The 27,799-nt window shown below is 38.6% G+C and overlaps 2 protein-coding genes across 4 annotated transcripts; both read left to right on the top strand.

The window, feature by feature from the left end:
• Window positions 1-276: 276 nt before the first annotated feature.
• On the top strand, window positions 277-18,522 carry KRIT1 (KRIT1 ankyrin repeat containing). 2 transcript variants are annotated; one of them, XM_052695705.1, is made up of 18 exons: window positions 277-433; window positions 655-721; window positions 1,426-1,559; window positions 1,980-2,139; window positions 3,469-3,561; window positions 4,417-4,546; window positions 6,419-6,662; window positions 6,959-7,074; window positions 7,499-7,642; window positions 8,807-8,963; window positions 9,200-9,307; window positions 10,375-10,531; window positions 11,459-11,610; window positions 12,238-12,404; window positions 13,777-13,864; window positions 15,529-15,735; window positions 16,037-16,153; window positions 16,853-18,522. In XM_052695705.1, the coding sequence occupies exons 3-18, from the start codon at window positions 1,458-1,460 to the stop codon at window positions 16,919-16,921; spliced, it is 2,211 nt and encodes a 736-aa protein (XP_052551665.1). In that variant the 5' UTR covers window positions 277-433; window positions 655-721; window positions 1,426-1,457; the 3' UTR covers window positions 16,922-18,522. The 2 variants fall into 2 exon arrangements, with proteins under 2 accessions (XP_052551665.1, XP_052551666.1); XM_052695706.1 differs by lacking the exons at window positions 277-433; window positions 655-721; window positions 1,426-1,559; ... (1 more) ...; window positions 3,469-3,561; window positions 4,417-4,546 and having other exon boundaries at window positions 6,573-6,662; window positions 6,934-7,074.
• A 1,092-nt stretch (window positions 18,523-19,614) lies between these two features.
• LRRD1 (leucine rich repeats and death domain containing 1) lies at window positions 19,615-27,440 on the top strand. Of its 2 annotated transcripts, XM_052695702.1 has the most exons (5): window positions 19,628-21,893; window positions 23,413-23,611; window positions 24,157-24,318; window positions 25,763-25,883; window positions 26,100-27,440. In XM_052695702.1, exons 1-5 carry the CDS (start codon window positions 19,944-19,946, stop codon window positions 26,278-26,280), a joined length of 2,613 nt encoding a protein of 870 aa, XP_052551662.1. In that variant the 5' UTR covers window positions 19,628-19,943; the 3' UTR covers window positions 26,281-27,440. The 2 variants fall into 2 exon arrangements, with proteins under 2 accessions (XP_052551664.1, XP_052551662.1); XM_052695704.1 differs by lacking the exon at window positions 25,763-25,883 and having other exon boundaries at window positions 19,615-21,893; window positions 26,100-26,238.
• The last annotated feature ends 359 nt before the right edge of the window (window positions 27,441-27,799 follow it).

Genomic DNA, 27,799 nt, shown 5'->3' with positions numbered 1-27,799 from the left:
CTGTTCGCGGCTCAGCCGCAGCCACCTGCGGGCGCGCGTCGGCCTCTTCCTTTGAGAGACGAAAGTGAAGCCCGGAGCCCGGGCCGGGTGCGATGAAGGGCCTTCAGTTCCCAGGGAGCGGGTTGAAACGCGTTCCTCTGAGCTGCGCCTGCCTGCCTGCCTGCCGGCAGCGATACCCCTTACCGCCTCACGGTCCGGTTGGGATCACTGGCGGCGCATTCTGAAAGTGGTCAATTTTATTGTCGCATCCTCTCAACCCCACCCTTTTCGTCCTCCCTTTTTGTTTTCTGAAGTCACGTGGCAGCTCTCAGAGCCATTTGTTTCCTGGAGTCGCCGTCCTACCTCTGAGCAGAGCGCAGAGCCTTTCAGAATTCACCCCGCGCTGCTTCGCCTGCCCCTGGTCCTGCCCTAAACCCTGAGAATCCTGGGGCACGTATCATGCTTCTAAAGGATGGGTCTTTCTTCTTCTTTTACATCTCACAAGTTACTGTATTGCTTATTTGACGTTACTAGAGGATGCTATAATTCCAATTCATATTTAGATATTTTCATTCTGATATACTTTGTAAGTGCTGTCATTACGTCACCTAATAGCTGGAGGTGCAAGCGTGCTTGTGCTTTTATTTAATTTTTTTTAAATATATTTTCAGGTAGTCTGGTCCCAACAAAAATACTGGAGTAAAAGCATGGAAATCTGAAGACCTCTGTTCCTCCTAAAAAGGTGAAGAATGTAAAACGGTACAATTACAAATCTTCGTGAGTGAATTAATCTGCAAACAGCATATGAATGAAAGGGAGTTACCAAATATTCTGTGAAATCAAGCTGGCAACTTATTCCTTCTAGAAGCTGTTTGAATGAATTGTGCTGAGTTTACAATTCTGCCGAAGTAAAGAAAAAACGAGTCCGTATTATAGCTTATTTTTATCTGTTCTGTTACTTGGGTTGTAGGCAAGACTGCTTATAGGGAGGGAAAAAAGTAAAATCAGGGTTGTTCTTGAACTGATAAAAATGCAGTACTTTCTAATAGCACCATTTCTGATTGATATGCTTGTAACTTTACAGTCGTTTTATTTTTTAGTTTCGTATAGTTGAATTTCTTCAGCTTTTCGTCTGCCTTGTAAAATGGGAAGATATTTACAAACTGAAAAAAAACAGTTTTACTGTAAAAGAAATTTAGACAAGAAGATTTTTCATATTAAATCTATATGATGTTCCCCATTCTTTTACTCATGTCCATGTTATTGCTTAATGAACAGGAGGCAGAACTACAAAAAAACCATCGGTGTTTTTCCAGTTAAAGAACAATTAATGAGAAACACAAAGAATCAGTAGGCATAATTACTGTGTTCAGGATTTAGCATGTTGTTGGATTTATTTTTGTTTTTATTTTTAACTGAATCATCCTATTTATTCATTATTTCTAGGGATAAAATAACAACCAAAAAAAAAAAAAAAGATGGGAAATCCAGAAACCATCGGGAATGCATACGTTGCAGTGATTCGTCCAAAAAATACTGCAAGCCTGAATTCTCGGGAATATCGAGCTAAATCCTATGAAGTAACATTATTTAGTATTTTTCTTCAATGACGTTTTAAAAATAATATGTAATAATAAGTGTATAATAATACAGCTTAAAAGAAAATCTGACAGTAGGATATGACATACATGTCATATATCTGCTATGTGTTGCCCTATCATTAGAATATTTAAACACTTTACAGTTTGTAATTTTGATGTTTTATTTCATTTCAGGGCCTTTTGCCCTGTGGGCTGCTCAGTGCAAGGGTGCAGCCTTGTCTTTTTGTCTTTAGCCTTAGTGTTAAGGAGGTTGTTCTGACTTTGCCCTCCTGCTGCTCCAGATTCAGTACTTCCTGAGTTATATTACTGCTTTTATAGTGGTATGATAAATACACGCATAGGCATGGAGTTGTTCTGTACTTGTCTAAGTTGTCCTTTTGTTTTATTATTGTTTGAAAGATTTTGTTGCTCGAGGTTCCCATTGAAGGTCAAAAAAAAAAGAGAAAGAAAGTTTTATTGGAAACTAAGCTGCAGGGCGGCACTGAAATAACCCAGAGCATCTTGGATTATGTCCTGGAAGCCACCAAACCAATTTCACCAGCCAATCAGGGTATTAAAGGTAAAAATATTTTAATCTGATTTGCTGTCAACAGCTCTGTAAAATAGTTTAAAACTTAAACAGGGTGTGGGGAGATTGTCAGAGAGCGTGATGTTAGTTTAAAAGAGAAGGTCTGCTTTGAGTTCGTAAAAAAAAAACACCCAAGCCACACAGCTTTTAATTAGCCATAGTTTCTCTTTACCTTCCATCTCTGTAAAATGCTTACTAAAATATTCTCAAATGAATATTTTCCTATCCATACTGCTTTTTAATCTCAAATTGAGAATTCAATTTCTGGCAAACCAGATTGAAATAGCTTTTCTAACCTTAATTTCAGCTCAAATTCCAAATAGCGAATTGATTACTTACAAAGTCTGTTCAATGCCAGCATTGTTAAAAGTATCTATGTGAATGTACATATGGCATAACTGCATTGGTTACATACATAACTTGATGAGTATGCTGGTTGTTTTTTTTTTCATTACTGTGATGTAGCTGGTCCAGCAAGTGACCTCGAATTTGTGCTGACAAAAATTGGTTTACTCAGCTTATTTCATTTCCAAACTGGTATAAACTACTGACTAAAGCACTTTGTTTCTTGTGTATCTCCTCTTTGTTTTGTAAGCAAGGTTACACTGGGAAGGTTGTCAGGCCAAACAAGACAGTACAGTGCTTGGAAAAGGAATAGGTGGTTGCATGGTAAAATGCTGCAGATGGTAGTAACCGGACCTAACAAAATTAGTGAGGCAGGAAACATAACTTAATAGCATTAATACATGCTTCCTAACAAAAGCAAAACTGTTTCATACCACAGTTTTGAACTGACTCACACAGGACGGAGGCATTAATATGCACCGTTTAGTGTAGCCCCTGCTAAAATATGCAGCTGTGGTCAGAAAAGCAAACAAAATGCTAGATTCTGTAAGGGTAGATGGGAGGACAGCATGGAAAATACTGTCCTGCCACTACATGGATCATCCTAACATGAAATACGGCGTGCAGCTGTGCTTTCCCATTTCAGAAGGAATCTTCTTTAACTTAAAAATTGGTGGTTTTGAGACATGAGAGCAACCTGAATAATCAGGAGCAGGGAGAAGTTATTGTGAAAAAAGGTGTACAGTGCTGTCATTTTTCAGGCTAATGACTGTGTACGTATTGATGTTCTTTATTTTGTGTATTTATTTAGATGTTCTTGGCTTGATTTAGATTTTAGCTAGTAATATGCCCTTTTTCTTCCTAGAAATTAGGAAGGATTGGTCTGATAGGCATCCAGTTAACTGTCTTTAGACTGTTTTTATGTATTTATTTAATTATGTTGGTTGATGTTTTCATTTTAATGTAATATGCTAGGGAAGCGTGTAGTGCTAATGAAGACATTCCCTCTGGATGGAGAGAAAGCAGGCCAGGAGGCATCACTTTACATCGTTCCTACTGTTGTGAAAGGTAACAGTGAGCATAATTTCTGATGCTGCATTCGTTTTAACAGAAGTTCAGTTGAAGACTTCAGGATTTTTGTAAATGTGCTGTATGTCTTTTTTATTTAAACATCAAAAAGTTAGAGTTAGGTAGAAAACTGTATACTTTAAAACCTGAAAATGTTACTTAAAATCCTTGGAAAATGTATTGCATTTGTTTCCATAACCATAGCACACTTTTGATTTAAGCTGTTTGTTCACTGAATGCATACGTTTTGAAATATAATCAACTCCTATAAAATTCACTGAACATAATTCTATTTCAGACATCCAGACTATTCAGTTCAGAGTTGTTTACTCAGAGAAGAATGCTTAGCAAATTCTGTAAACAGTTTTGTTTGAACAAGGAATGATGAATGATGTTTTTAGAAGCAAAGTGTACTGCTTGTCAGGAAAGTATTTGAAAACAAGCCTGAAACAAATGCCTGTGTGCTTTTGCTGAAACTTCTTTTTGCTTTTGTGGTAAGACCCTAAGGATAAAAACTATCAAATAAATAAATACCATTGTAGAGTTACCAATAGCAATGACCTCTTCAGTTCTGAAGTCCTATTCTTTCTTTTTCTGGGAAGAGCATGCATTTCATATTAATTCCTCAGATGAAGCTGATCACAGTGATGAAATAGTAACTGGACACTTAAAGGTTTTTAAGGTTACCCCATTGGGATATGAATAGCTATGTGAGGACTCTGTAATTTCTGTCAGTTGTGTGGGGAAAAAATTGAACTGCTGCCAGTAGGTTGGGAATATGTAACTACAAAAGACACAGGAGGGAAAATAACATTATTTTCTTCAATACATCTTCAAAGTGTGTTTCCTTTTTAGATAATACAAAATACACATACAGTCCAGGATGCCCTGTGTTCTACTGTTTACAAGACATCATGAGAGTCTGCAGCGAATCCAGCACACATTTTGCAACGCTTACTGCAAGAATGTTAATTGCCTTGGATAAGTAAGAAATACCATGAATGCAAATACAGAGACATAGAAGATAAACAAGGAAATTTAAGGATATAGCAAATAATTTTTACATCATTTTTTTGATTAAGAAGAAAATGATACTATGTTACTTCATGGTTATGAGAAGCATGACAGCAAATTTCTAAATCTTTTAAAAAATGTTTTTGTGAACTGAGAAATAGTCTTCTTAATCAAGTGATTTACTGGAAATCCTTGATAATGTTAATGTTTTAATTAATGTTTTACGAAATCATATAATAATATAATCATATAATAATATCAAATCTTCTATAATTTCCACAAATGTTATCAATAAGAGTATTTGCAAGAATGTAGAACTAGAATTTTATACCACTTAGATTTCTCTTTACAAACCCTGAAGTGCAGCTTTCTGAGCTGTACAAGTTTATTTGCAACAGGGAATTGACTTTAAGAATGGCAATTAGTTGTGTAGCCAGATTTAGAGCAATTAGAAAATTTAACATATCAAAAGGGTTTGGGCCTTTTTATATAGCCTTTACATAGGAATACCAGGCATAATTATGTACTAATTTCTTTGCAGGAGTATCTGTTGAAGTGAATGAGACCTTTACTTTCAGGAATAGGAAAGCACCATGTTTATGAGCACGTTTTTCTGCCACACATAAATAAAGTTAGGCAAAAATCTTGGCTAATGCAAAAATATTAAGTTACAGGCAACTGCCTAAAAAGGTTCTGTGTGTAGGCAATTTCTGTATTTTCATGTATGCCATCATGCAAGATTTTCTATTTGTTTGCTACGTAATGAATGCCTTCATATTCTGAGCTCTGCTTAGCATATGTCACCAGCCTTACAGATGTGAGTGAAACCTTGGAAGTATAATAGGAAAGAGTTTATATTGATTGTTCTCTAAGTAGGTAGCCAGAAACAATGCTTGTAAAAGATTTCATAGAGAAATTCCTTGAAAATACCCTCAGACAGACAAGAGGGTGTTCACAGCACGATGGCCACAGTTTTAATGTCCTTCACAGCAGGGCGATGAGTAAGTGAAGGGAGCACAGCTTGTGAAACATACGATAGATTCAGTCTGGGACTTAATCCAGGCCTAAGCATATGCTCTACACTGGGAATCACATTCTTAGATGTGACTCTGGAACAGGCAACCTCCAAACAGTGTATCAGTGGATTTTTCTTTCCAAAGCATGTGCTTCTTTATTCTACCTTTCCAAGATAAAGCACTAAGCAGAATTAATTGTATTCTAGCAAAGGATGTTTTTATTTGAAGTTTTGAGAGAGGCCTAAAACCCTCCTCTGTTGTCAGTAGTAGTCCACTTCAAACACAGTAATCTTCAGTGCAGCTATGTAAAAGGACAGGTGGTAGCCTTTGTGAAAGAGAATTGGCTGTTTTCAAGCTCTTGAGGGACCTTCTGCTTTCTCTCAAAGTCAGAAGTCTTATTAAGTCTGTACAGATACTGAAACTTAAGGTCACACGTAAAAGGCTTTAAGTTGCAGAGTTTGTGTCTTGAGAGTAGTAATACTGATAAACTGAAAGTAAATGAAGTGAAACAGCAGCGTTTTGGTGTGGTCAAGTGTTTTGGTTATAACCATTGTTATTTCTGTCATATATTTTAATTTCCTTTTCTTTGAGACTTTGCATCTGCAGGAAATGCATTTGAGCAAACACATTTGCTAAAAAAATATATCATTTATGGGGCTTAATTTAGTGTTGTAAAATTATTTATGCACATTATAATTATATTTTAATTAAAAAAAATAATTTGCTGTTACTAAACACACAACTATTAATCAAAGAAACGGACAGGCATGATCAGAATAGCCCTTTTCTATCAGGAAATGAGTTAACTTGCCAAATTTCTTCTGCAGGTGGTTGGATGAACGGCATACCCAGTCTCATTCCATCCCAGCTTTATTCAGACCATCTCCTCTTGAGAGAATTAAAACAAACGTAATAAACCCTGCTTATGCTATAGAACCTGGTCAAACAGAGAGCTCGTTACACATGGGTTATACTGCTCTGGAAATAAAGAGTAAAATGCTGGCATTAGAGAAAGCAGATATGTGTATCTATAATCCTCTGTTTGGATCTGACCTTCAGTATACCAACAGGGTAAGAATTATGTTTTCATTTTGTATTTGTGGAACATACATGCTTTTCTGTTTCATATTTTATTTGCTCATTTTTTCTGAGCATGCTTTGTTTTAATATAATCAGATTTCTTTATTGCACGCTTACTGCCAAACAGATTTCCAAATCCTCACATTCAACATTAATCTCTTTACTTATAAAATATTACAGTCATAACTTGGGCACCAAGATAATACTTGGGCTGGATGGGGATTGTTTGGCCAAATCTCAGTAAGATTATTTTTTTTTTCAGTTTTATTTAAATTATGTCTTCACAGGTTGACAAAGTGGTAATAAATCCCTACTTTGGCCTTGGAGCCCCAGACTATTCAAAAATTCAGATTCCTAAAAGAGAAAAGTGGCAACGCAGCATGAGCAGTGTCACAGAGGACAAGTATTACATTTCTTTTTCGTTAATATATACTTTAGTTTTGTTATATTACAGTAGTACTTAGCAGACTTGGTCAGCATGAGACTCTTTACTCTAGGGCTTTACTGTACAACTGCATATTTAAATAAAAGAAAATCTATTTGAAGTTTCTAAGTACACAAATTAAAGGACAGATCAAGAAAGATTTAAATTACAAATGTTAGAGTAGCATTTCTTAGCATAATGAATAAAGTTGTGGCTTGGGTACTGCGTGACTGAAATGCTAGTTGTACAAATACTGATGCATTTTAGCTGTATGAGCTTCATCTTTATTATTCATATTGCTCTACAGTTAGTCCTGAGTTAGTCATTTAAAAAAACTGATGTTCTCAACTATCTAAATGTTTCTCAACTGTGTTTCCCTCCTGCTTTCCCTTTTAATTCAAAGAGAACACCAGTGGGTAGACGATTTCCCTCTTCACCGCAGTGCTTGTGAAGGCGACTCTGATTTACTAAGCCACCTTCTGGATAAAAAGTTTTCTGTTAATCAGTTAGACAGTGACCACTGGGCACCAATCCATTATGCATGCTGGTGAGTCAACCCAGTATAGTTTTTCCAATCAAATGCTTTCTTGCTGCTTTCTTGCTGTCATGACTCTTTTGCAGTATTTTATGTCATTCATCGTACAGGGTCAAAAATGAGAAATAAAATTTAGATTTTCTATACTTTGTCTCTTAATATATATTATTGTATATTACTTTCTGAAGATAAATACTGCTTGAGGTTTTGAGATAATTGCTATCTGAGTGGTTTCAGAGAAGACCAAGTATGGTTACCGTATCATCACACACTTATTTATTGCCTCTTATATCTGTCCCTACATCTGTCCTGAAGTACCTGTTTTACTTGCTGTTGGAGACACTGGGTCTAGTTTACTGTAACAACTCTTGCAGTCTTTATTGATTAAAGGCTGTGAGCAGTTCTGTAACGCAGCAATAGCTGAGCTGAGTGAGTGTTGGTGAGAGTCATGCTTTGAACACAATGCTGAACTGCATGATCTCCAGAAACCAACTTGACTGATTCTATGATGCTGTGATGATTTAAATCTGTGATTCTTTCACAGCTTTTGTCAGACCTTGCAAAAATACTTCTGTTTCATCTTTAAGCAGAAGGTAGTCTTCTGTATTTATAGCAGTGTCTGATAACCTGAACATAAAAATCAAGCTTGGCTGTTTGAAAAAAAAACAAAAAAAAAAACCAAAAAACAAATTAAAAAAAAAAAAAAAAAAAAAAAAAAAAAAAAACACCAAAACAAACAAAAATGACTTATTTGATTTTTAGTGTTTCTCAGAAAGTTTACATACACATTTAATGCTAGGTTTCCCAGTTAGCAACATGAGTCTTAGGAACCATCTGCATAACATTCAGAAGCTTTATGCAGATTCTTACACAGACTTTGCAGGCAAGGCTGAGCCTGTTTTGCCATGACTGAATTGCTACAGCTACCCAAATAGTGTAAAGCAGAGTTGGGTCTATCTCTAATAAATCTAGTAAATGGTTGCTAGACAGTACCAAATACATGTAGAAGTTAAACAAACTTACTGACATTCACTGTGTTTGGCATCTAAATGTTCGCTGTCTTTGGAAAGCTAAAAGCTCTTGAGCAAGGCAGTGTACTTTTTCTTATTTAGAAGTATCTGGAAAAGATTTTAGTTTACATTTGCTGTGTCTGCTACATTTTTAATCTGCCTGTAGGTATGGAAAAGTTGAAGCTACTCGGATGCTATTGGAGAAAGGAAAGTGCAATCCAAATCTTTTGAACGGCCAGCTTAGTTCTCCTCTACATTTTGCTGCTGGAGGTGGGCATGCTGAAATAGTACAAATTCTCCTGAATCATCCAGAAATTGACAGAGTAAGTTCTGTTTGTGTACAGAAATGGCAATTTAACATGTTTCTAGCTTGTGCATGTGACACTTTGTGTCCATGCTACAATGTGTAAACACAATGGTCTATTGAGTGACTGACAAATGGTTAAATATTTTTCATTGCCTCTACTTTTTTCCATTATTTATCAGTTATCTCAAACGTGAAATGTTTGCCTAATTCCAGTCAAAACAATGCATTGTCAGTGTTTCTGTTTGTTTGTAGCACATTACTGATCAACAGGGAAGGTCTCCACTGAATGTCTGTGAAGAAAACAAACAAAATGAGTGGGAAGAAACTGCCAAATTGTTGAAGGATGCCATAAATAAACCTGTATGTGTTTATTTCTCTAAATATCTTGAAATTTATATTTCGTTTATAAATAGACTTTGGAAAAGCTAGGCTCACTTAAGAGCCTTTAAAGGAAGTGTGCACTATACTTAAAAGGTTAGTGTGAAAGAGACAAACAGGCATTTTATCTCTTTAAATGTTTTTGTCTATACTTATGGCCTTGTGTCAGTATTTGATTTATTTGTAGGAGTATCACATCAGCTGCTGATCTTCTATCATCAGCTACTTTTGATTATATAATCATTATTTTTCTTTGCGCCTTATCAACTTATGGGTTAATAAGCAGGAACATTCAGCTCTTTAAATGTAGACTTCTACAAAATTGGCTTTTTATCATGTAGTCAGTGTAGGGTTTCTTAGTAGTCAGTGGAATCCTTACTAGGTTGGAAACAAAATCACAGTGTGTGAGAGTAGAGAGATGTACACGAGGTATTTTGTTAATTTATATGATGTGTGTGTGTGTATGCCTTGAGCACCCAATTTAAGTAAGTCTTTCGGAAGGCATTCTTTGGGCACGTATGTAAGTCATTGTACACTGGGAATTCTGAAAGGAAAAATAATTTGTCAGTAATATTATAGAAGTGCTAAAAGATCTTGTTGAGGTTGCGTTTGTATTGTAGTGGGATCTGTATTAAGAGTGATGTTTTCCTCCTGAAAAATTAGCCTTGTTAGGTTAGACTAATAGTTGGAATAATTTATAACATGCCAGTAATAGTGAGGTAGTTGTTTCATGATATGCTTAGGCAGTTGAGCCCAAATCCTCAGATAACTTAGTCCTGTTTGCCTTGGAGTTAAAACAGAAGTGAAGTTTGCAGTATACAAGTAGAACTTCTATTGTAGTTACTGTGGTAAAAAGCCCAGTAAAAGAACTTGTATAAATCACAAAATGTAGTTTTCATAAGCAGAAATACGAAGTTGTGCAGTGTTATTTTTCTCAATAGTGTAGATTTTATTGAATTATGGTTAAATTGCTCAAACTCTTCACAAACGCTAACAGAAAGAACTTTAACAAATCAATATTAATAACAATAAATTGAATTTTTATGTAGTATGAAAAGGCACGAATTTATCGTATGGATGGGTCGTACCGCTCTGTTGAGTTGAAACACGGGAACAATACTACTGTACAGCAAATAATGGAAGGGATGCGTTTGTCTCAAGAAACCCAGCAATACTTTACTATCTGGATCTGCTCTGAGAACCTCAGTAAGTTGGAAGGAATACAGTTATATTTGACAGTTTATGGCACTTTTTTAAAATTTGTATTTAAATTTTTTTTTTCCTTATGAAAATTGGAAATGCACTCTCTGATAGTAGTGAAAAGATGTTCTGCCTTAATAGCTCCTTTGAAGTTTGACATATAATGTAAAAGCCAGAGCAGTGAAAATAAGATAAATACGGAGTTCTGGTTCCTCACTGCTAGAAAATGGGCAAGCAGTAATGACAGAGACAGGCTGGATAAGCGAATGAGCACTACTGAAGATACAGACTGCAGTATATAGTGGTTGGAAGCTCTGTATTGATTTTGCATCTCTTATATAGACAGGTGAACTTGTAAATTTGAATTACTGTAGCCTGTTAAGAATCAAGACATTTTAGAAATGAAAATGAATGTCTGCTCTGAATAGTTTATGGTTTATGTCTCAAAAAATAGAAGGTACGTTTCTAAGATAGGCTATATCTGTATTTTTCCATTAAAAATCTGACTTTTGGGCATGGCATTTCTCTCTCTCGAAAGAGTTGAGACAAGAATCTGTCACATTTTTGCTATTGTAATTTTATTTAATATGGCTGCTTGCTTTCTGGAGGTCCTTTACTTGTGGTTTTGTGGTCCATCTTGGTATTCCATTACATGTTTAAATACAAATTCACTCTTGAGAAGCTGAAAAGAACTAAAGTTCATCATTAGTGCATTTATTAAATATACGCCAATAGTTTTGTTGGTAAATCCATATTTTGAAAACCTGTTATATAAGGCAGTTTAGAAAGCATAGAAAAATTTATTTATTTATTTATTTTTAAATGAATCCTCAGTTTCAGATATTCTTGTTCTGATGCAGCATCAAATCATCCACATATGTATATGCTGGGTTATTACTGTTCATTTATAAACGCAACACTGCTATTTCCTAGGCCTCCAATTGAAGCCCTTTCACAAGCCTTTGCAGCATATTCGAGACTGGCCTGAAATATTCACTGAACTGACAAACTTGGATCCTCAGAGGGAAACTTCACAGCTTTTCCTGAGAAGAGATGTGAGACTTCCACTAGAAATAGAAAAAAAGGTTGGCACTTAGAAGTGATAGCATGAAATCGTGGTCAGAATCAGAACACCTTGAATACCACTGCTCAGTGCATTTAATGGCTGAATTTACATACTTATCTAAACCACATCTCTCATCTCCTTGCCTTTTCTGTGAGAGTTTGTGGTCAGTTTCTCTCTATTCCTACTCTACACTTACTCAGATTCTAATTTCTCGCTTTATCAGTTGTGACCCAGTCTCTGTGTTTGTCATACATGTACTAACAACCTACCTTATTTTCTTTCTTTTCCCTGTTCTGTGATATTTCCAATATTTAATTGGTTGATTTCAATGGGAATATTTAAATGTACTCAAAGTGGATTTGTGGGTAAAAAAACACAGCAAAATTTCTGTGAACTTTTTTGATTGTGCATTGTACGTTAGTAACCTTTACATTTTAAATGCATTAGATCACTGAAGTCTTGAATTAAGTCAATCACAATAATTGTTTCATTTTTTTTCTGTTACAGAGCATTACTAAAATGTACCCAAAGCAGGATTACACATTTTGTCTTGTACCTCTGAATCAGTGAGGAACTGTATTCATTTTTTTTTCTAAGCTCATTTTCTTTTTGAAGAAAATTCATGCTATTTAAATCTTTTAAACAGATTGAGGATCCATTGGCTATTCTTATTCTTTTTGATGAAGCCAGATATAATTTATTGAAAGGTTTCTATACGTCGCCCGATGCTAAGCTGATCACCCTGGCAAGTCTCCTTCTACAGATAGTTTATGGAAATTATGAGAGCAAGAAACATAAACAGGGCTTTCTAAAGTAAGTATGTTTTTGTTTTTAAATGAAATATTTTTAGATAGTTCCACTTACCTGTGGAAATACCAAATTTTAGGTATGGCCTTTTTTATTATTCTTCTCCTTTAATGAGTCTAGTTCAGAACAACCACATGGTACTGGTAGCATTAACAGAAGTTAGGCACGGTGTCTGAAGAACATGCTGATTTTAATTATTGCTGTTCGAGGCCAGGAACAGAGGTTCTGTATTCTGCAAATCTGTGCTGAGACACAGTAATAGAAAAATGAGTAACAGTGCTCAAGCAAATGAAGAGTTTTGACAGGAGTGAAGTGGACTATGCTAAAGGAGCACCTTACAACGTCCAGTCAGACCAACTTTTAAGAATGATGTTCCTCTTTCAGGGAGGAACGTGTGTAATCCTACACTAAATTTGTCAGAAATATAGGACCGGTAGTGCTCTGCCAGATGGTACTTTTCTCTCCCCTTTTTCTTCTCTTGACTGCAGAACTGGGATATGTTTTTATGCTTCCACATACAGCATGTATCAAAACATGCAGCAGTATCAAAACACATCAGGATTTCGCTTTGCTATGTAAATCTTCACTCCAACCCCCACCATCTCCACCTTAGTTCATTCATGTAACAGCAGATGTGCTGTTCTGGGATGCTGCTATAGTTCTTATGTCCTCTCATTCACAGCTTCAGCTGAGCTGTGCTGGCTTGCTTTTCTTGGTTGCATGCTCCACCATCTGTACATCAGCTGCATTTTCTGCTGCAGTTACACTGCTTTTAAGTGTGAGCTGCATCTGAAAGGTCTGTCTGTACTGTTGTCCTTGTTAGTTTAAAGGATGAAGTCTATATTAATTGTGCAAGCTAGTAGAGGCTCCCTTTAGTGTTTGTTGCCTCCATTTAAAAAGGCTCTTCATGCAAATAGCTTCACTTTCATGTTATGTGGTATCTTATTTTCATGTGGAGATGAATGGGCCTAGTCACTGGTGGTACTGAATAGAGCAGTGAACCTATGAGCCATCATCTTTTGATATTCTGGTTTAGGTGACTGTCCCTTTATAATTTTGTCTTTCATACTAGTCTTTAATCAGCTAAGGGTCACGTGTTCTGCTGTTAGCATTTCCTCTCCCTGCCACATCCATAATGCATGACACAAAAGTGGTTAACACAAAATCAACTGGATTACCATTAATTGGGAATTCCACTACATTTTAAGCCTTAGCTTCAATTTCAGGAAGGCTTCTCAGTTGCTGAGGGAACATTTGATGGGAGCTGGCTGTCTAGCTCTGTGTATGTGGTTTGAAGATAAAAACTGGCAGACACTACTCTTAGTTCTTTCTTTGTTTAATGAAGGATTTTTTTTTTCTGCTTTGTTTTTTTCTATAGTGAAGAAAATCTTAAATCTATAGTACCAATCACTAAACTAAAAAGTAAAGCTCCTCATTGGACAAACAGAATACTTCATGAATACAAGGTAGGACAAATAGAAAAATTATAGAAAATCCTGTCTTGAGCATATTTTTGACTGTTCGATTGTCAGCTAATGAACAAAAATGTTGGTGTGTATATAATCTGGAAATGCGTATGTTATGAATTTTTTGATGGGTTCTTGTTGGAATGCTCTTATTTCTTGTACAGTTACAGCTGATATGCTTCTTAGGAATAAATATGATTTGTCATCTGCTTATTTATCTTCCATGTTAACTTTACGTTCATGGGTACTGCCTGTACAGGTATACACGTAGAAAATCTGCTCTGACTTATATTTTCACATCTGCTCATAATGACAGGTTGATAAAGCCTGTTTTGCTGATGTAGCTTGTATGGTAGGGATCTGTTACTGGTGCACAAACTGCCTTGACTACAGTCGTTAATTTAGGAAAATTTCTATGCATGGACTTAGGATGCTTCTGTAAAAGACTTAAAAGCTTTGATTTCCAAACTGAGTCAAGCACACGTGACAATTAAATTTGTGAACTTCATGAAAAATTGTAGAATAAATAAGGTGTGACAAATTGTTCCAGCTGATATGAATCACTTTAGGTGTCTGACAGGAAACTGCAGAGGCGCACAGGGAACATTTTCAGCCTTGCCCCTCTTTCTTTGAGTCAAAGTTACTCAGTAATTAACTTTTTCCTGATGTCAACACCTCTTCTGTCAGAAACCAGCACATCACTCTTGTTCTTCGTAATACAGATGAAGAAAGGAAGATAATATTCTTCCTAAGACTGCGGTACAGCAGAGGACACAGCAGAGTATTCTTTACTCTTTCTTGTGTCAGATAAAATATAAGAGCACAGCATTGTAGGCTTCTGCTGTAGGCTGTTATTTTTATGTACAGGGGAAAGGAAAAGGTGTTTCAGTCCTTGCTCCAAATATTTTAATCCATTTTATATTTTAAGAATAGCTGTAGCATTCAGGTAAGTTGTAATGCAGGGTGTGCAACAAAGAGGTTGGTGCCATCTACCCCACCCACAATTACACCCCCCCCTAATTGCTAAAGGCTTGTGTTCTCTTTTATGCCTTCTAATCTCATGTGTGGCTTTGCTGAATTTTTGTCCCTTAGTTTCAGATTGGAAAGTTATTTTTTCCTTCATTTGTTTTGAGTACTTTGCATCAGTCAGTTTTGAACTAGGAGCAGTCTAACAACCCTTTGTTGTAACAGTTCCATGCTACTGAGAAGGAGGAAATATCAGGATTGTTTCTCATTGTAAATGAGGGCTCTGTTCAGGAAAACAAATTTTGCACCTTATTTTGTTTAAAAAAAATTAAAAAATCCATGTTTGCAGGAGCATACTGTGTTTCATGCTCATCTAAGCATGCTTTGGACCCCTCAAAGGAGGAGTGCTTAGGGTTTTTTATCATTATTGTTATTTTATTTTGATGTATGTAGTATCAGCTGGTTAACCCTGGCTAGTCTGAAATACTTCTAATAGAGGGGAAACTGTGGGAACCTGAAGTGGTTAGGTGTCTGTGTTTAAGATTTCTGAGGCTCGTACAGGGACCTACATTCTCAGTCTGTTTCAGCATCTGAGACTTTCTTTTTCAGTGGGAATTCCACTGAACTATGTCATGTTCTTCAAATAAACGCAGGTATTTTGAAAGACTTATTGATTGCCTGTGTTCTTTTCTTTCTAGAATCTGAGCACCAGTGAAGGTGTAAGTAAAGAGATGCATCACCTTCAGCGCATGTTTTTGCAGAATTGCTGGGAAATTCCAACTTATGGAGCAGCTTTTTTCACAGGACAAATATTCACCAAAGCAAGTTCGAGTAGCCATAAAGTCATCAAGGTCTACGTAGGAGTAAATGTGAAAGGGCTGCATCTCCTGAACATGGAAACAAAGGTCAGCTTAAGTGAACTGCTGATGAAAACTTCTAAGTTTAATGCTGTTCTCTTAAATTCTCTGTGCTAGTAAGCGTTTCATATCTAAATTGACTATGAAGATTTCCAAGATTCTGAAGTCTTCAAAAAGCACTTTAATGGAAAGCCTTGTATTTTTCAACTTGACTACTTTATAAATTACAGCTTGAATATGGAACATACTTTTCCACTTAGGTAGAATTCTGTCTTAAGTGAAATAAGGAAAGTTCCATCTGTAAGTATGGACAGTGTTTTCTGAATGATGGTTTTCTATTTTATTGTAGGCTTTACTCCTCAGCTTAAAGTACGGCTGTTTTATGTGGCAGTTGGGAGATGGAGACACATGTTTTCAGATACACAGTCTGGAAAACAAAATGAGTTTTATTGTGCATACCAAACAGGTAAGCATTGACATTTTTCATTCAACATAGAATTTCATCCATCATAGAATTTCTTGGACCAAATACATGTTCCTTCTCTTGTGGTTGACCCTTGTACTGTATAAAAGAAGCTCCACCCAAACTCTGCCCCCAGAGTGATTTTCAGATGAGAACTTTTCTCAATATTTCAGAGTGTTTGCTTGTTCTTACAGGATGTGAAGCCTTTAGCATTCTAAATACGTAAGAATAAACTTGCATTAGGGAGAACATTTTTTTTGGTAGTGAAAACTGTTTGTTGTGTGTGCCCAATCCCATAGACCCTAAGGATAATTCCAAATACGACAAGAATCACAGAGAGCTGGTAACATTTCTGTCAAAACTAGTGGAGTTTGGCATTGTCAAATATCGTCACAGACCATATGTCATGTTGAAAGGTGTTGTGACAAAACTGCAGCTTTGAGTATGTTGTATAGTTTGACAGTAGTTGCCTTTTATTTTTACATCATAAGAATTTGGATAGAGAGGAAGAAGTGACTTAGTGTTTTGAAAAATATTTCCTGATTTATAAGGGAAAAAAAACTAGTTTTTGGTTTCATTGTTATCTCTAAAATGATGCAACTTCTAACTTCTGTTTATATACTTGCATTTACCATATACTTAAACTGATTGTGCAATTGTTGTGAAATGCTGATTAGAATTTAATTGTGTACCTTTCTATAGGCAGGTCTCATCGTAAAACTTCTGATGAAATTAAATGGCCAATTAATGCCTAGTGAAAGAAATGAATGATGGACAAATGATGAAACAGCATCTTATGGCTAAGCAAAAAATTCTCACCCTAACAGAAGACTTCCATGTACATGAATTTTACACAAGAGAAAAGTCCATTTGTACAGTTTTTTAACTTTGTACAGAACCTGCATGATTTATTTTTTTAAAAAGCTTTACAACATATCTGTTATTTTTATAAATATTTTTGTTTCATATATAAGCTATTGTAGAGCTTGAGTTACCAGTAAAAGCTAGCAAAATTTAAATGCTTTACCAAATTGGACAAGAGTGAATCGAGCCATTCTTGACTGTTGGACGAAAATGAATCTGGAAACTTTTTTCCCAGGGGATGATGAGACTGATGGTGCTGTTAAGCACATCTCAGTTAACATCTTCACTTTACATGTCTTTCTGTAGAACATCAAGGAGATTGTATGTGTTACAGTATTTTTAGACAAACTTTACTTTTAAAATATTCTTGGTAAATATGCTTAGGAGACCAGCCAGTCTTTTGAACATCTGCTTTTGATAAACTCTTACTTGGTTTCTGACAAATGTGATAGCTGGCTTTGTTTTTACTCTTATTTCTCATACTTGGTGTTCATATTTATTCTAAAATACTGCATGAAGATGTCGAAAGGGAACTATTTTAAATCTTCAAAAGCCATATTCAGTGTTTAGTGTGCTTGTAAGAAAACTGGACTTCTACTTTTGCCGTGCAATATAAAACATTTGCATATGGAGAAGGAGGAGGTTTACAAACAAATCTCATTCAGAGGTCTTCAGATTCTTTAATAATTCTTATCCTGGATTGCAACACATCTTCAGTAACAAGAACTCATATAGGGGGTACTGAGTCACTTCTTTTCAACTAATTTTCCTTCTCATTGCTTATTTCATTTCCTTGAAACCGCAAGCAGTAGAGAATACAGGACTCAATGCTACAATTACTGTTTAACATGCAAGTTTATAAGCATTCTTCTTGCTCTTTACTAAGTCACAGCTGGGTCTTAGCAAGTTGGGTCCCAAGTGTAAGATGGGGACCCTATGGATTCTGAAATGTCTTTGTACTTTAAGACAGTATTCATAATGCACCTCTAAAAATTCTGGTTGTATTTCAGGGTTCTAAGTGCACTTGATTACTCCTTCCATGTAAGCTGCATGCTAAAACAGTTTGCAATACTTTGTAAAAAGAAGTTAAAAAAACAAAACAAAACAAAACCCCAAGTTTGTTGTTTTGTAATACCTTTAATGGTACCTCACTACTAGTAAGTACAGTTTAAGGAATTAAAGTAATGAACAACTTAAAAAATAAACAGAAGATACTTTGAAGTCTTCTTAGCAAGCTTTATTATTTAATGGGCATAAATAGCAGTAAATTTATCTTTTATTTATGGTAAATAATGCAACAGTCAGGTCCTTTGTAGCATTCTTGCTTTCGTGGCACTGGTATCAGAAGTACTCTTTGCTACACAGCACTTTGTTACAGAACTAGAAGGAAAACGTTGATGCATGTCACGGTTACATATTTAACGAAAGTATTAATATGCCTTATTGCTGTATAGTTCTTTCTGCTAAGATTCTTATTTATTACTACCTAATAAATTGTTTACAAATCACCTTTGTTATTTGTGTTAACTGCAGCCAGCATCAAAGTGCCCTGAAATGTCTTATTGAGCAGGTGGTACCGCCGAAGGGCTGTTGAACAGGCTGGTCTTTGCAGGTTTTGTAGGATAATAGTGAGATAGGATCATGGGAACAGTTCCACAGTGATTAGGAGTTAGGGCGCACACTGCTGTGCACCTGGAAAAGGGGTTGAGTAATCCTTGCGAGTGGTGTAGGATGGTCATGAGATAGGATCACAGGGAGGAGGGTTCCAGGTGATTGCAGATTAGGACGCACAGAGCACCTTGCTGCACGCCTTGGAAACAACTCGGGAACTCTTGAGTCCGGGCAAGCCAGCTGGGAGCAGGTGATGCCTATCGGAAGGCTTTGAGCTGGAGCTCCGGGCAGGCTGTTGGCAGCCAGGAACAGGAGATGCTGCTGTGGTGTTGCGACAAGGAGGGGTGAGTGCCAGCCTTCTGTCTGGGAGTGGGGAAATGGGACTGGAGCAGAGAGCGAGGCAGCATGTGGACCACTAGCAGCTGTGCTCTGTGCCAAACAGTAGAGCTGAAAAAGCTGCAGAAATGAAAATCATGCCTTAGTAAGCAGGATCAACCATACAGGTTGATCACCATAAGCATTTTTTAAATGAGTAGTTGAACTTTACAGTTGACAAAGCAAGGACCGAGTGTGTGTTCCAGCCAGGCAGCTGAAAATATACACTGTGAAAAACAAGCATGGTTTTACCGCGTGGAACAGTTCGTCAGCGTGTGCTGCAGGCAGGGCGGGCTGCTCGACCCCACCAGTGCTGCCCGCGTCAGTCACGGCGCGTTGGGCAGCGGAAAGGTACAGCGTGTGTGGGGGGAGGCCGGCCGGCCGGCAGAATCGCCGCGAAGCTTAATACAAAGCAGCCGCAAAACGGTGCTCGGCCTTCAACGGAGGGCCAGCGGTACGCGTCCAGCTCTGTGCCCTGAGAGCAGCCGGGAAAGCGCCGCGGCCGCCGCCAGCCCGGCTCCCAGCCCGAGCAGCACTCCTGCAGCGCGCGTGCGCAACCGCTCCTCGGCGCCGCGCGGAAGGCACCGCGGGTTGCCGCGGCAACGGCGAGCTGCCCTGAGGGAGCTGGCAGTGCGCTGCGCCTGCTGCTCTGCCGGCTGAGGCGGGACGGGCCGCTCCGGGGGCAGGCGGGAGCGGCTCCGGCTTAGCAGTGTTCGTGCCCGCGGCGCGGGGTAGGCGGTGTTGCTCCTGAGGAGGAGGACCCTCGGGTGGGTATGGGCTGCTGCGGCTGCCGCCGCTGCTGCTTGCAGTGAGCGGGAAGTTACTCTGAAAACACGGGGGTTCCCCCCATCGTTGGTAGCTCAGGTTGGGTGTGCTTTAAAACTAGGGAGCAAAAAGGTAAGTCTGTCTGAGGGATGCGCGTTTGAAGACTTAGCAAGAAGCGATGTCTCTGGAGAAGGAAGAAGATGACGTTCCGGGGGGTCTGAACGCAGAACTGAAAAGCTTTCGCGGCACTGCTGACAACGGTGCCAGGGAAGACTCCTTACGTTTATCAGAGACTGCTGGAGTAGCTGACCCAACTGTGGAAAGTTTGAGTGAAATTTCACAGGAAGGGCCTCAAGCAGTTCTGGAAGGCAATAAAAAGACTGAAAACGTCCCAAGAAGTGATTTACCGGGTAAAAGGAATGAGTTTGAATCCTCCACTGAGATAAACAGTCGCACAGCGCCTCAGGCTGTCTCTGAAACAGGTGTGAGAAAGCACATGTTGAAGTCAGCTGACAAAGACACTGGAGAGCTAAAGCCAGTGCTTGCAGGGGCTGTCACAGGAGATGGCAGACCAGGCTTGTCACCATCAGCAGTGAATGCTGAAAGTGCTGGAAGCAGATCAACATTTTTGTTGCCTGCTGAAGAAAGGAGTTTCACACTTAGACTGAGTGATAAAGGGCTCCAGGATGTGCCTCAGTCTGCTTCCGAAAGCCAAAATGTAAAAACCTTGCTCTTACAGAACAACGAAATAAAAACGCTACGCTTAAATACAGTTAACCTGTCTAATCTGGAGATCCTGGTACTTGAAAGAAACAGACTGACACTGCTGCCGCCAGAAATATCATTGCTTCATAAACTGAAAGTGTTAAATGTTAGTCACAACCGGTTATCGTGCCTCCCTGAAGAATTGCCCAAGCTTGTAAATATTAAGGAGCTCTTTCTCAATCACAACAGCATTGATGAATTTCCTTTTGCATTGAAAAGCCTTGAAACATTAGAGCTTGCTGGGAACAAGATAAAAACTTTGCCAGATGCCATGATTGACATGAAAAACTTGAAGGTACTCAACATTGATTCCAATCAGATCGCAGTATTTCCAAGAGTTCTCTGCTACCTTCCCAATCTGGTAAATCTCAGCTTATGTGGGAACTTCATTCAGAGTTTGCCGAAGGATATTAAAGAGCTCAAGAAATTACAAGAATTTTCAATTAGTCGCAATAAGCTTTTATTTCTGGCTGTGCAGCTTTTCCAGCTGACAAAACTGAAAGGACTCAGAGCTGATGATAACAAATTGGAGTTTCTGTCAGATAAAGTGGAGAACTTGAGAGAACTTACGTTCCTGAACCTTTCAAAAAATTTATTCAAAAGCATTACAGATAATCTTTGCAACTGTACTATGCTGAAACATCTTGTTCTATGTGATAATCAGTTAACCCAGCTCCCTGCCAATATTCACAGACTTAAAAATTTAAAGGAGCTTTCTTTAAATGGGAATCAACTAAACTCGCTGGTTGAACAAATATCACATTTAAAAGAGCTCTCCAAAATAGAGCTTTCTGGAAACGTATTAACATACATCCCTGTGGAATTAAAAACTTGTATAAGGATAACCGAAGCTGATCTCAGCAATAATAAGCTCTCTCAGTTTCCAAATGCAGTGTGTGCACTATCTGATCTTAAATACTTAAATCTCAGTGGCAACTCTATTTCAGAATTAATACCTGGGATTTCTGATATTAAAGATTTGGAGCATCTAGAATTAAACAAGAATAAACTGTCTTCATTTTCTGCATGCTTGTGCAGCCTCACAAAACTCATTTACTTGGATGTAAGTGAGAATGAAATCAATAGTATGCCAGCAGTGGTATCTGAAATGAAGGCTCTCCAGGTTCTTCTTCTGCACCACAATAAGTTTGACTCATTTCCTGAAGAATTGTGTTCTTTAAAGGGTTTAAAAACACTCGACATTTCAAATAACCAGATAAAGAATATTCCTTTAAAGATCAGCAATCTGGAAATGATTAAAGACTTAAATGTATCAAACAACCAGTTTGCATCTTTTCCTTCTGAAATATGTCTTCTTTCATCACTGGAGAAATTGACTGTGTGTCAGGTGAATGGGCTGAAGGTAAGAGAACGTTTCCTTAGGTTAGAAACCTTGTGTTGTGCAGATAGTCATGCTGGAAAATTAGTATAGATGTTTTTCAAATCTATTAAAGCTCCTGTGTTTGAGTAGAGCAGAAAAAAAGCTTGTAAAGAGGAAAGTATAAGTTTGTATTTACCAATTTTTAATACCAGAGCTGGACAAAATTCTGTTAGGATACACATACTTTTTATCCTAGTGTATGGGATCTGCTGAGTCACGGCCTGAACCTCTGATTGACCACCTGAGGCGAGCACTGAGTCAGCCAGGAGCACAGGTGAAGGCAATTCTCCTGTGCTGCAGGAAGGGGTGGAGCCTGGCTGCACCTCTCCTAGAGCCATTTAAGAGCTGGCTACCAGTGGGGAAGGATCTCTTCTGGGGATCTGCTCTGCTGGAGTTTTGTAAGTGAGCCCAGGGTGCGGATAAGCTTTCTATCTATTCTCTTTTTGTTATGATTATCTGCTTTGCCAAACTCTCTTGTTTATTTTGTAATTATAACATCTTAATATTCATTGATTATACACTTAGCTGGAAATTGATAGATAAGCCTGCCTCCAAGATTCCTCTGTTAAATGAACCAGTCTTTCCAACTTTGTCATACTTCTTACAAGTTCATTAAACTTTCACTAGCTCAAACAAGAAAAGCTGTATTACTTCTGTGATTGCTTATAGTAGAGAAAATTGCTTCATGTTTCTGAAATTCAAAGTTTAATAATTTCATTTAACAAATACTAAGGAACAGGTCAGAACAATCTCCTGAGGAAATGTAAACCTTCTTTTCCAATTAACAATGCAGGTTAGTGGTTGTTATGGATAGAGTGGATTTGCTCTTATTGTCAGTTGAAAACAAAGAAAATCTCTTTCTGAAGCAGGTGCACAGCACTTGCCTCATTCATGTTAAAAGTTAAGCATTTTAATCTCTTTTTTCACTTGAGTTTCCAAAATCAGCTTTACAGAAAAGTCTCAGGTTTGTTTGTATGATTCCAAGTATGGTTATATCTTCCAAGGGGTTACTTCTCTCAGACACAAAAAATCTGCTATCATAGTCTTGTTTCCACAATAACTGGAGAACAGTTAAAGTTCCTAAAGGAACGGTGCAAATTAGAAAAGACCAAGGGATGAATAGAACCAAAATAGAAAAAAAAAAAAAAAGTATTTTTTCTTTTTTTGTTTTAAATGCGTTGAGTGTTCTGAGAGGGTAAAATCTTTCATTAATGATAGTAATGATGAAAATAATCGCTCTTGAAGTTCCATCAATAGAGGCTTGGCTTTTCAATTGTCATTCTATCATTATGCCTTAGGAATTTTGCTGAAAAATTCTGTGCTTGGCAGCAATATTTTTATTGGAAAATACTAAACGAGCTTCCACTAGAATAGGAGTTCATAACTTTTATTGTTGGAATTAAGGAATGTACTTTTGCTTGCAGGAAAGTTACCTTTGAACTTTTTACAGAAGAGAAATAGTTGTATATAAGTGAATGAATTGTGTTCTTATTTTTATCAGTTAACTAAAATTCCAGAGGAGCTTTCCAAACTGGTTTCCCTCAGGGAGCTTGACATATCTCATAACGCGTTAAAGGAAATGCCTGACAGCATAGGGGAACTGAAGTTTTTGGTCCATCTAATTGCAAATAACAATGAGATCAGCCAGCTCCCCAGATCTATTACATCGCTAAGAAGTCTGCAGCACCTTGACATTAGTGGTAAGTATCAAGCATTCAACCCCTTCATTTTTCTGTTGTGTGCAAGACTGACACTTTTCTGTTGCAAAGGATGTGTATCTGCGTGTCCAGATGTCCGCTCTGTATCACTGATACAACACAGTCCGTTGTCCTTTTTTGGTGGCTGATTTACTGGGTTGCCAAGTGGCTGTTAGAGATGTGATGACAGAGATGGGTGTGAAGCAGAGCTGCACAACATGTTCTCAGTTATATCACAGCAGCACAGCTGCTGTGTTCCACATTGTGCTTAATTCACCTTGAAGCTCATGGCTCTCTTGTGCAGAGACAGGAACAGAGTCTTGTTTGTCTAGGAAAGCAGTATGTTCACCACGAGCTGAGGTATCCCAGGAAGTGATCCCTCCTGCCTACCTGCTGTGCTTCACAGACAGCTAGGCTGCTTTGCAAATGTATTCAGATGTTTTCTGACTGAAATAATTTAAAATCCTATGGACAAAGGATGTTTTTTTTTGTTTTGTTTTTGTTTTTTTTTTTTAGATGAAATTAAGTATGCTTATATATTTCAACAGAAAATCGGCTGAGATATTTGCCTGCTGGCCTTCGTCACCTTTATTTGCTGAAAGACATAAACTTTGATGGAAATTCTCTGTTTGAGCCACTACAAGATATCTGCAAAGGAAAGCAATTACATCCCATTCTATGCTATCTGGAAAGTGCTAATGAAAGAGATGGTATGTTAAAAACGTACACGGGTATTTTTGTGCATTAAAGGTAGCTCCAGCAGCGGCTGTTGAAACTCCATTGTTTTCAGAAGGCAGTATCATTATTAGTTCTGTTTCTGTTCCTCACTGACTTCTGTTACTGTAGGCAATATTGAGGTGATGGTTAGTGTGATGTTGTACTGCATGGGCATAATAGAAACAAGATTCATATTTTATTATTGCATGGCTCACTGATAAGAGAACTGCTTTAAGAACTAAGGTGATATTGTTCCATGAGGACTCTTATCAGAAATGGAAGCTGACAGCTTAAAACTGAAATCGAGGTCTTGAGTTTTGTATTCAAACCAGAAAGCCAGACACAGTTAAATAAAATACACAAGCTTAGGGTTACTTCAACTCTATCCATCAGAGAGGCAATTTTTACTGAGAGTAGAATAGCATCTTCCTCCTTTCTTAACTTCCCTAGCTCTTTTTCAGCTCTTGAGAATGCAAAATCTCAATATCTACCTATATCCTGACTTCTCTGTGGCCTTCCTACCCATCATTATCGAGCATGGTACACTGAAGGCCTATCAGATGTTATCCTTGTGCTGTACTTGCTTTTGACTAAAACGTTGCTGCCTTACTCGCTGCCCCTCAGGCAGGAGGCGCTGCCTGCCTGCAGTTACACTCCTGGTCACTGGGAGGCAGTCCGGTGCCCTCATTCCCGTTGCCGGTTTTCGATGTTGAATCTTATTCCAGCACGCCCTGCAATTATCCTCGACTGGAGGGCGCGCTGCCGGTTTCATGGAGCGGAGCCTGTTTCACGCAGCGTTCCCTGACGCTGTGATTCGGCTGAACCCACAGTAGTCCTTTCACGACCTGATTATGATCAAAGAGAACAAAATATTTGAATCACTGCTTCACCTTAAGCAGTATAAACGCTGAAAACTCTTGTCAGTAGTAACACTTGTTTTCAGTCAACAGAAGGGAGAGGAAAAAATGGTATTCTTAGCATCTATGAGCAGTTCAGGTATGTGCAGGTGTTCTGACAATCTGCTTCACTCTTACCTGATGGTGAGCAGAGCTGTGAGGCAGTTGATTACTGTAAAAAGCGCTCTCAAAGCTGTCGCTCCCCAGCTTGCTCTTCCTGTAACTCATGGTGTATGTTCTGGAAGCACACCCTGCTCTCCCACCTCAAACAAAGGGAGCTTGGAGCTGTGCTGCTTCAAACTGAAAAGAATGAAAAGCTCCCAAACTTCTTCCCAGCAGGGCTGTCAGGGAGGCAGACCTGAAAGATCATCGCCCAGAAATGGTGAGGTGGTCTGTCCACCAGGATGGAGACATCACCTTGGAAATGGTGTTTGGGAGTTAACAAAATCCCAAAGCAGATTAGCATTATTTACAAAACATCTGATAGAAAAGATACACGATTCTGTATTATTAATTACATGTTTTATGTGGTTATATTTAGAGAAAATATTGCACAAGATGATAGAAATGATTGCTGGCAATGTGCCTTCTGAAGATTTTGAATTCTTCTGCCAGAAACTACAGCTTGGTCAGACTGACATCAAGGCTCTGCAAAATACCAGGTTAGGGACAGCTGTTTGTAACTGTACCTTTTCATTTTATGTTTCCAATTTCCCTTTTCATTACGAAGTTATGAAGTTAAGAAGTTAACACGCAGTATTTTGATTACAGAATTCACAGTGCTTCTGTTAAATACAGAATATCTGTGCAAAATGTAGTAACTATCTACAAATCTTTTATTTTCTCAGATGTTTACTTCACAACTTTTTCCCAAACAGGGCTCTTAAGTTGAAAGAGAAAATCACCAAGGCGCTGGACATCTGGATCAGTGAAAACCAAGCCCTAACTTATGGTGAAATGATAGAGAAACTGATCAGAATGCTGGTAATGACAGGCATGCATCATCTAACCAGCAAAGTGAAAGCTTTAAAGCTCTGTGCACAATCGGTGACGTTCTAAACGTGTGATGTCCAAACAAGTACTTACGAAGGGAACAAAGGTTTGTCTTGTCATTCTTTTTTCCCCCATTAATTCTTATCACGTGATCACAACATCATCATAAGAGCTCAGTGTGTATTTAGAAAACATTCATAATCTTAGATTCATTTTTTAAAGATTGCTTGTGTAAAAAAGAATCAAAAATTCACTTCCTTATTTCTAATGTGAACTAATTGTTAGAAAGTGTGTGTCAAACTGATGAAAACTTCAGTAGACTTGAGTGAATCTATCACATCAAGTTATGTTAGTCACTGCTGGGGTTTCCTTGTTTAAATTCCTGAATGGTGTTTCTGAGCGGAAACAAGCTGTATGTGTGTGGTTTTGACATGTCATTCAGCACCAACTCCAGAGTGTTTTCTGAGGATGTATGAAAATAGGGGCAGCATTCTGAACATGTGCAGCAGGCACTGAGCTCCAGTGCTGTGTTACTGTTCTGGCTTACCAGTATGCAGTGCAGGAAGAGATGTGCTGTTTGTTTCCCAATTAGTGCAGCATATGGGAGCTTTGAGTTTCGAAATAGGGAACTGTGAGTCCAGGATAACACATCTGTATTGTCCAGACAGCTGCGTTGTCACAAATGTGATATTTGTGAGTGTGATGTTCTCTGTCTTCACTGTAGTTCTGCACCTGTGTAGATTAAAGGTAGCAGCTGAACGTGGAAACTGCACTTGTGTTTGCTTTGAAGGCCTGCCCCTAGAATGAAGAAAGTATCTGTCAATGAAGATTATGAGAGCTCAGGTCTGGGAATAGTTCCTGGTGCTCACATTACCATTTTGGTTTGGAACAGCGCCGTGTCAGCGCATCCAGCGGCTGCACCCACCTTGCTTTGGTTCTCAGTGTGGTTGTGCCTGACTTCAGGATGTGACCCTACCATAAGCTGTGCTGAGGAGTTTTTCCAAATGCATGCCTGGCACCATGGAACATCAGCAGCAGAGTGCTGTGTTTTTTGTAACACCCCCACCGGCTCAATCTCACCCTACACCAAGACCAAATGCTCTCTGCCTCCCTCAAGTTGTTCTTGGGACCTTCTCTTGCCCTGGGAGACCGCAGCCTCACAGCCCTCTCCTCGCCTTCCTTATCTGTACCATTTGCTGTTTCCTGTCACCTTCCTGGACTTTTTTTATTTTTTAAATCTGCCCTTTCCTACTGCCCATGCTTGGAGAGGAGACATTCACCCTTTGTCCCCAAGAGTCAAGCAAGAGTGGCGGCTGGCAGCGCCAGGACAGCGCCGACAGGGCTGCGGAGCATCGTTACAGCGTTTACACAGTCCTTCGAGCCCCAGCGCACACAGCTACGGCCGGCACAACGCACTGCCCGCACCCCGGCCACCGCCCGCCCCCGTCTCCTCCGGCGCCGCCGCCGGCCCCGCCCCGCCCCGCCGCCCGCCCAATGGCGCCCGTCGCAGCCCGGCCGATGCCGTCACCCCGTGGCGCGCCGCCGCCCATTGGCCGGGCCGCCGTCAGTCGTCACATGGGCAGAG

This window comes from Tympanuchus pallidicinctus, unplaced genomic scaffold, assembly GCF_026119805.1.
Source record: "Tympanuchus pallidicinctus isolate F22 unplaced genomic scaffold, pur_lepc_1.0 scaffold3, whole genome shotgun sequence".
Lineage (NCBI taxonomy): Eukaryota > Metazoa > Chordata > Aves > Galliformes > Phasianidae > Tympanuchus > Tympanuchus pallidicinctus.
Note: the sequence above shows the minus strand (reverse complement) of the source record. Positions and strands in the feature narration are given on the sequence as shown.